Source organism: Sphaeramia orbicularis, chromosome 14 (genome assembly GCF_902148855.1).
Source record: "Sphaeramia orbicularis chromosome 14, fSphaOr1.1, whole genome shotgun sequence".
In the NCBI taxonomy this organism is placed as follows: Eukaryota; Metazoa; Chordata; class Actinopteri; order Kurtiformes; family Apogonidae; genus Sphaeramia; species Sphaeramia orbicularis.
In genome coordinates this window covers 20,827,417-20,836,147 of record NC_043970.1, presented here as the reverse complement: position 1 = coordinate 20,836,147, position 8,731 = coordinate 20,827,417, and the positions used below count along the sequence as shown (strand labels likewise).

Below are 8,731 nucleotides of genomic sequence, written 5' to 3'. Positions count from 1 at the left end.
AGAACAAGTAAATCACAACAAATAAGTAAAAAGAATTTAATTTTGACATTCCCATGAACTTTTCCAAATGTTAAACCTTAAAAATGCACATTAAATAAGCTTTTGGAAATGCACTTACTGTTAAAGCCAAAGCATCTGAGTTTTAACATTATTAATGGTATTTTGTCTGCACAAATTTGGTGACATTTTCAGAACAAGCAGAGCATTAGGATGCGTTGTTAATGAAGCGAACTTTTCAGAGCATATAAATTGTCACCCCAAGCAAAAATTGTATCCCTGTTAAAATCAGAGTGAATAAACATATATTTTATATATGAATATATATATATATATATATATATATATATATATATATATATATATATATATATATGTATATATAGTTTTCTTTTTTTTTGTTTGTTTGTTTGTTTTAGCTTTTGTTAGTTTTACCAGTATTAAAGTTTTACTTATGTTGAAGAACTGACCAGTTTTCATTTACTTTTCATTTAGTTTTATCTTTAGATTTATGCATTAATTGGAGAATATGGAGTTATGGAACCTGAATAAGGTTGACAGAATATTTGACAACAAATCTGACTGATCGATTGAATACAAGGGGATTTTTGCATTTATTAACTACTAGTGCTATTCTGACATTTGTTAACTGCAGCTATTTTCTTTTCTTGTTTACACTATTGTACTTTGCTTTTCACCTATCATCTTAACCAAATATTTTCTGACTCTCCCCAGGCTTTAACTGGAGCAAATTAAAGAGCACATATCACTCCAGTTTTATTGTATCTTCAGTGGTTAACTTCATTTTAGACGTTGGTATAAAATGATGGTCCCGCCTTCAAGAGCTTTGCAGGCACAGACCCTCCAACACACTGTAGACTTTTTAAAGCCTATCTCTTCTGCTCAGAACCTCAGGTCCTCTGTTCAGAGTTTGCCAGTCATTCATCATCCTTCAAAGCAGTAATTCCCAGACTATGCAGTGCACTCCCCCGTCTCTAGACAGACGCATTAGAAAAGCAGCCAAATTCCTTGTTATTCAGTTAAGATTTTTCTGAGAGTAGGTGTTTAATATTTTTATGTTACAGCATCCTTGTGTCACTTGTAATGTTCTCTATGTTGGACTATGTAACTTAATTTATGCAAAATATGTTGTGATTTTTATCCGTGGGATGTGCTGTATAAATACATTTTACTTACTCACTTTTACTATAAATATCCTGCATTAAAAAAAAAATACCTAGGATACATATTTAAATTGGTGCAATGTTGTTTAGGTTCTTTACTGTTTATTCCAGTGTGTACAATGTTGTTTTTGTCATTTGTTTTGTAATTTACTGTAGTTTTCTTACCACTTCTTCTTCTTCTTCTTCTTCTTCTTTCTTCTTCTTCTTCTTCTTCTTCTTCTTCTTCTTCTTCTTCTTCTTCTTATTATTATTATTATTATTATTATTATTATTATTATATCATTACGACTACTATTACTGTTTTCACCTTATTACCTTATTATAACTTTTATCCTGTGATTATTAAACTATACAAACACACACACACAATCAGCTATCATTAATTAATTATTATTATTATTATTATTATTATTATTATTATTATTATTATTATTGTTATTATTATCACCACCTTTCTACTTGTTGTGATTCCCTGTGTTTTCAATACTGGTTTTCTTTTTTATAGTCAATGTTTTGTTATTTTCTTGTCATATTTCTTGTGTGTATATTTGATGTTGTGCTGCTATTGGAACCTCAATTTTCTGAGGGCTCTGCCCAGAGGATCAATAAAGTTCTATCTAATCTAATCTAATCTAATCTAATCTAATGGCTGACCATTACACAGGGCAGTAATAGGAGAGAATCAAGGCTGCTATGTTACAAACAGCCACTAGAGGATGTAGGAGTCAAGCAGATGACCTGGAGTCGGTGAAAGCCCACTTCGGTCACATGTCAGTATCAGTGTCTTTTAAGTACAACACACAAAACCACAAACATGCCTTGTCACCGTCAGAGGACCGGCTGCTAACAATGACAAAAACAGATCCTCAGTGCTAACGACAACCCTCCAAACACAAAGACAAGAGAATTTATCAAACCCTGCCTCCACCACTGAAACACAACACCCCCCTTTTCCAATAAGTAGCACAAACGTGATGTTTCACAAGAGGCTCTGAGCCACTTCTGCCAATGTGCACTTCATTAGACTGATTGCTGGCCTGTGTAAGCTACACTGGCTGGGCTGCCACTTCCCTCTGCCTGCCTGGCCTCTCTGCCTTGGTCTGATTAAAAGGGGAACCTCATAAATACACAGCAGCCTATAAAACGATTTCCTTGTTACATCAAAGTCACGCGGAAGTTGTAAGCTGCTCTTATAATTGCAACAAAGCACAGGCACCTTTTTGTAGCTCCATGCCGTACTGAAGTAACCCTGAGGCTCTGCTGTAACCAAGCAGGGTCTGGTGGTTCCGTTGAACCCACCTTGATGATCATTAATGTTTAGGGTAATGAGGCAGGAAGAAAACTTGACTCATGGTCATAGCAGAAATATTTCGAATGATTATGACTTAACTCTCCTCATTGTTACTAGGTGTTATACACTGCTCTCACAATCCATTACATCAGTTACAGTATTGCTTTGGAAGGGTATTCTATATGTTTTAATCATTTAATCTTACATTGTCCAACCTAGGCACCTGTTGTTGACGTAAATCTGAGTTCTTATCATGCTACTGAAATCCAGTAGCTTAATAACACTCAAATACCAGACAAACTATGCACAGTATGTCTGCATAAATAGGCCATCACCACAAAGCATGTGAGTGTGTCTGTATGCTTAATGAAACTCAGTAATAACAGGAATTATCTGTGAAATTATATAATTAATGGGTTGTATGAACAGCCTCGAACTGACCACTATCTGATGAGAAAAACAGTGCACGAAAACACTGACAAAAAGCAGCTTTAAATGAAGTAACCATGCATACCAGTAAGTTGAGTCTACCAGACCTCACAAAAAATGTAACACAAATCTTTGCCGTAGTTTAGTAAATGCATTGCTACACAGACTTTTATCTCTTGTTTATTTTTGCACATAAAATGTGAAAAGCACTCAGTATTTAAGGCTTTAATTGTTTTGTTCATTTCATAGATAAAACATGGGAAGAAAAATATAAACTGCATAGTCATAGAAGCCCTTTCAAAGGGACGTTCTGGTACATCAACAGCATAAATACAATTTTGGTCTGAACTTCTGTACCACATTCTCACAAGCAATCATAAATACACAATATGAGACATTCATAAATTTCCACCGTAATATTTCAAAGAGAATAAATATGTTAAGGCTCTATAAACGCCTGATAAGGAAATGAGGGAGTGATCAAAAAGATGCTTTTATTGCTTCAATAGGGAGGTAAAAACATGGACAACTCTCGGGTTTCATAATAGAAATAAAGCATTGAAGTCTTTTTATGTATTTACTTTTTTTTGGTTTTGTTTTTAAGGAAGACACTTTTGGAGAAGTAAATTCAGAGTGCATCAGTAATGTTTTATTTAGCCTGAGTCACTGAAACACTCATTCATCCATAAAAGAGCACAACGTGTCTTGATTAAGGCCCTTCACAACACAAGGCACTGCATCTGATGAGAGGAAAGGCTTAAGTGAATATTGTCTATATCACTTTTTGCAGTGCAAGTCCTCAGCCAATTCAATTATTGCAAAAGTAAACAAGACTATAAAAAGCTGAACAGTATACGCCCCTTCTCATATACACAACTCATGTAAACAGGCAGTCCAATGAGGCAAAGGGCAAGAGCTTTCTGAGTTTTTTTTTTGTCTGTTTGTTTTTTCGTTCTTTTATTTTAATCCTTGCTGAGAAAAAAATAGACTTTTAATGTGTACTGAAGTGCCCGGAAAGTTGATTCAAACACTCCCTGTGCAGTAGATATATTCAACATTAATTTTAACATGATGTAAGTCGCACATCCTGTGTCCATCTCTTAAGAAATCCAAGGAAATATGATTGGCTAAAGTACATTTCCCATGTTAGGACAAGTGGTACATGCTGTAGCCCAGAGGAGCAGCATACAGTCCTAAAGGCGACAGGGGCAGTATGGGTCTGTGTTGGTGGTGGTAGGCAGAGTACGACTGTCCGTACAATGACATGGCACCCAGCGACAGCGGTAACGTAAAACCAGGGTGTAAAGCTCCAGCTGTGGCCGCCGCCGCCACTGCCGCCGTCTTGGCGTCTGCAGCCATTTTGAGTTTCTCCAGCTCAGCCTCCTGGAGCCTCTTGGCTTTTGCCCTGCGGTTCTGGAACCAGATCTTCACCTGAGTTTCTGTTAAGGTCAACGAGGAGGAGAACTCGGCCCGCTCGGCTATGGACAGGTACTGTTTCTGCCTGAACTTCCTCTCCAGGGCCAGGAGCTGGGACGTGGTGAAGGGAGTGCGGGGCTTTCGGTTGGTCTTGTGTTTCCTCAACTGACAGCCAGGGTTGATGTGTCCTGGGAGAGGTGGCAAAAACAGATTAGTTAGCTGAACACTGATCCACTCACTGCAACTATTATATGAGCATTTTAGTGACCTTCCACACATGTGAATACATAAGGAGTAGTGATATGTTTATGACACTTATGTAAACCATGATCAGTCCCTATATTTCCATAATACCCTTTAAGAACTGACCAACACTTATACACAATGTGAACAGACTTTTGTCCCAGTAAAGTGCCTGATTTAACTGGTTTGTTAAACCTGTTTGGATCAACACACAACAATAATAATAAAAGGGAAGTACAAATCTATAGCCTACAGTCTAGTTTTCATCCAGACTTACTTGGCTGTGTGGGAAACGCACCGTTGCTGACCCACGTCACGCACTCCTCTGACTCTGACGTCTCTGATTTGACCGGTGAGGACGGAGAGGCGGTCAGACCTTTGTGACCCGGGTCCGTGGAAGTGTCCCGACACAGATACACAGAGTTGAAGGCGGTCCGGGGCAGTACCGCCGGGCCGCCCTCCGCCCTGCAGCAGGTGGTGGTGGTGGGGGACTCCCCGTGGCTGTGTCCGCCCCTGCTCGGGGTCCTCCCGGACATGATGGCCTCCACGCTGAACGGGTGATGCCGGAGCAGCCCCACCGTGGCCGGGTCCTTCTTCTTCTTCTTCTGCCGGTCCTCCTCCTCCTCTTCCACGGGGCTCTCTGTCACATCGGTCCGGGGTCCGTCCTCCTCTGACGAACTGTTTCCAGATTCCTTCGAAGCCTCCAGTGTAGACATCTCTGCTCCAGGTCTCATCTGAAGAAAAAAAAAAAAAAAAACAACCGAAACGGAGCCACTTCCGACACAGTAGCTTAGAGCGTTCAGGTGAGACTCCTTCAGCTGTGGTGTGTTATGGACTGTCAAGTAGTGAGTGGGAGTATGTGCACGCATCACATTGACACGAGGGAACTTTGACCAATCACTGCTGCCCGAAATGTTGGAGAGAACACATGCTGCCTTCACAGTCTATCGGAAAATCAAAGTTGTTGTTATGCACAGGGATCAGAGCTGTAGTTTTTTTTATTTTATTTTATTTTTTTACTGTTTTTATTCCTCCTGCCACTGTTGTTGATGTAGTGTTTAAGAACCAAAACCACAGCGTGAAATGTACATTTTTTAATCTGTTTTGAAATAGTTTGATGTTAGTTTTGTACGGCACCTGAAAGCAGCAAAAGTCCTCGGGGGTCACTGAAGTTGTTCAAATAGAGTAGATCCTCACTTTAACTGGGATAAAGACTCATTTGACTTTTAATTTAATCTTAAAAGACCAGATATTTATGCAACTGTGAGTTCTTTGTTTATACTTCTTTAATGCAACTTTTTTTTTTTTAACTGTTTCATTGAAATCCATACATTTTCTTAATTGCTTAGTCCTTTAGAGGTCACAGGGGTGCTGGAGCTTATAATAATGATGATAATAATACTACCACTAATAATAATAATAATAATAATAATAATAATAATAATAAGAAGAAGAAGAAGAAGAAGAAGAAGAAAAGCACTTGGAGAGCGCAGACCTCCGCAAAGACAGATCCCCTCCCCCACACACACACACACCCGATCACCACCAAAATTTAATAATTTCTTCATTGTGCCAGTATCAACATTTTCTGAAAATTTCATGAAAATCCATCCCTAACTTTTTGAGTTATCTTGCTAACAAACAAACAAACATGCATGCACGCAAACACACAAAGCAAAGTGATCACAATACCTCCTGGCAGAGGTAATAATAATAATAATAATAATAATAATAATAATAATAATAATAAATTTTATTAATAGATGCCTTTCTTGGCACTCAAGGACACCGTACCATAAACAGGAGAGTATAAATCCCAGCTACCTATGGGTAAAGGTGAAGTACACCATGGAGACAAACAACTGCTCACATCTATGGTTGGTTTAGACCAGGGGTGCCCAATCCTGGTCCTCAAGAGCCACTATCCTGCATGTTTAAGATGTTTCCCTCTTCCAACACACCTGACGGTCATTATCAGGCTTCTGCAGAGGTTGATGATAGACTTATCATTTGAATCAGTTGTGCTGGAAGAGGGATACATCTTAAACATGCAGGGTAGTTGCTCTCGAGGATCAGGATTGGGCACCCCTGGTTTAGACCATTTAATCTATTAGAAAGACTTGTACCAGTGAGCCTGTTAGTTATCTGTACAGTGAGAGGGAGTCAGAGTAGAACCCTACAGACACAGGGAAAACATGCAAACTTTACACAGAAAGGCTAGAGTTGAACCCAGGACCTTTTAGCTGGGAGGCAGTAGTGCTAACCACTGCACCACCATGCTCATATGTCTCAGAAAACCCGCAGACACAGGTTGTCTTAATTTTATCGCTGTGATTCGATTAGTAAATTCAGGGAAATAGGCACCAATAACTTTATTGTGCTGTGGCCTTATCACATGTTAATCTGCAGTAATGGATTAGCCCTAACTCTAACTTCATGGGACTGCATGTGTAAACACAGGCCCCATGCAGATAATTATGGAGAATTATGCCCAGGATGAAACACTGATCTCTTTTCTTCCTTATCACTTTGTCTAATTTGTTTGCTGATTCCTTTTATTGGGACTTTCCACCATACCTAACTGCGGATTTGTGTTCATCCAACATTCAAAGAAGGGTTTCACACTCAAAATAGAGTTTAAGTACTTCACTAAATCACACATTTAGTCTTTAACATCCTTAGCTCAGTCCATCTGGGGTTAGAGATGTCTGAGGACACGCTGTGTGTGAGACGCTCTCATGTCTCTTCAAGGCTCAAGCCAACTCATTCATCTTCTTGTCCTATGATTCAATCCCATTCTCTACGCACATTAGACATGAAGAAAGTCATTGTGAATCTCATGAAGAAAACTCATTGATTTTTCCCAGAGCAATGTCACGTTACGTCAGATGAAAGTACCAAACTCCTGATGGAGGGCTTTATACTTGTTACAGCACTTTATCTAAATAAACACTCCTTTGATGATACTGGAAATGCTTTAAGCTGGAAGAGTCTTATCTTTACATTTTTCCCATAGTCATGGTTGTTAAAGTAATTTCTTATCTGTTTCCTAATTGCTCAAATCTAACACCCAAGCCATTACTAATTGAAGTTTTTCTGTTGCTGAATGATAATTAATCATATCACAAGGTCATATAGGCGCTGCTATGGTTACATCTGTGTACATGTAGGTAGTGGAAGCAGTGTATGAGTGTGTGTATGTCTGTTCATGTATATGCACACCATCCAGTCCTATACAGCCTCCACACACACACACACACACACACACGCACACACACACACACACACACACTCCCAGACCAATGACTTATGACTTCTTGTCTTTTTTGTCTGTTGCTAAATGAGTAATCTTGTTGAGATCTTCAAAAAGAAAGAGCTGTTCTTTTCTTTTTTTTTCTCCATAAACCAAACACATTTCAGCGTCCCTGAGGATAAATATATGTGTACTTTTTGCCCTTATTTTAATGCGTAGCCAGAAGAGTAGCCTGAGTTGTGCGTCTATGCCGGAGTCTCCAGCAGCACTCGGTTCCCAGGAGGCTGCCACTGCTGCCTTATTAAAGTGGGGTTATTTCACAGACAATCAGAGGTTTGTGAAGGCGCCAGTGAGCGGCCAGATGAAAGGACTGACTCCTCAGGGGAGAAACTGTTGGCTTTTTTTTTTTTTTTTTTCCAGCTCTGTGCAGGATCTCTACCTCCGCCCCTCTCTCTCTCTCTCTCTCTCTCTCTCACTCCCTCGCTCTCTTTTTCTCACTCTCTTTCTATTTCTTTCATGGCTGTGCCCGCACGCCCCGCAGGCACCTTGTCAGTCATTATTCACAGAACTGGTTTTTGGCTGAGTGTCAGTTGCATATTACCTCCTTCCTTCATTTTTGTCTTCCTTCCTTGCACACAGTTATGCTTATAACAGTGTATTGTATAAAAGAGAATAAAGCACTGCAATAGTCAATCCTGCTTCTTAGAATCTGCCTGAGAAAGAAGCAGATGCACCTTATTTCCAATGTGGTAAAAGCAGATTCATGATAACAACATTAAGGAAGAGTAAAGATACAAATCTTTCAAAATGCTGTAACACATGTAGTAAACCACTCACCACTGAACCAGTGCCTGAATGAATGCCAGACACACTTTTATTGTACATGCCTCATCCTCCTCAGACACTGGCTTTTTAGTT

General features: G+C 39.3%; 1 protein-coding gene across 2 annotated transcripts; it reads right to left on the bottom strand.

The window, feature by feature from the left end:
- Nucleotides 1-3,066: 3,066 nt before the first annotated feature.
- Nucleotides 3,067-5,396, bottom strand: msx2b (muscle segment homeobox 2b). 2 transcript variants are annotated; one of them, XM_030155120.1, is made up of 2 exons: nucleotides 4,859-5,396; nucleotides 3,067-4,505 (listed from the first exon to the last, which is right to left on the bottom strand). In XM_030155120.1, exons 1-2 carry the CDS (start codon nucleotides 5,292-5,294, stop codon nucleotides 4,048-4,050), a joined length of 894 nt encoding a protein of 297 aa, XP_030010980.1. In that variant the 5' UTR covers nucleotides 5,295-5,396; the 3' UTR covers nucleotides 3,067-4,047. The 2 variants fall into 2 exon arrangements, with proteins under 2 accessions (XP_030010980.1, XP_030010979.1); XM_030155119.1 differs by having other exon boundaries at nucleotides 4,838-5,392.
- Between the last annotated feature and the right edge of the window lie 3,335 nt (nucleotides 5,397-8,731).

Bases quoted from the DNA above. Each gene is read 5' to 3' on its own strand.
- msx2b (XM_030155119.1), bottom strand. From the start codon at position 5,294: ATGAGACCTGGAGCAGAGATGTCTACACTGGAGGCTTCGAAGGAATCT. The intron at 4,506-4,837 runs GTAAGTCTGGAT...CACCTCTCCCAG, and splicing joins TGCGTTTCCCACACAGCCAA to GACACATCAACCCTGGCTGT.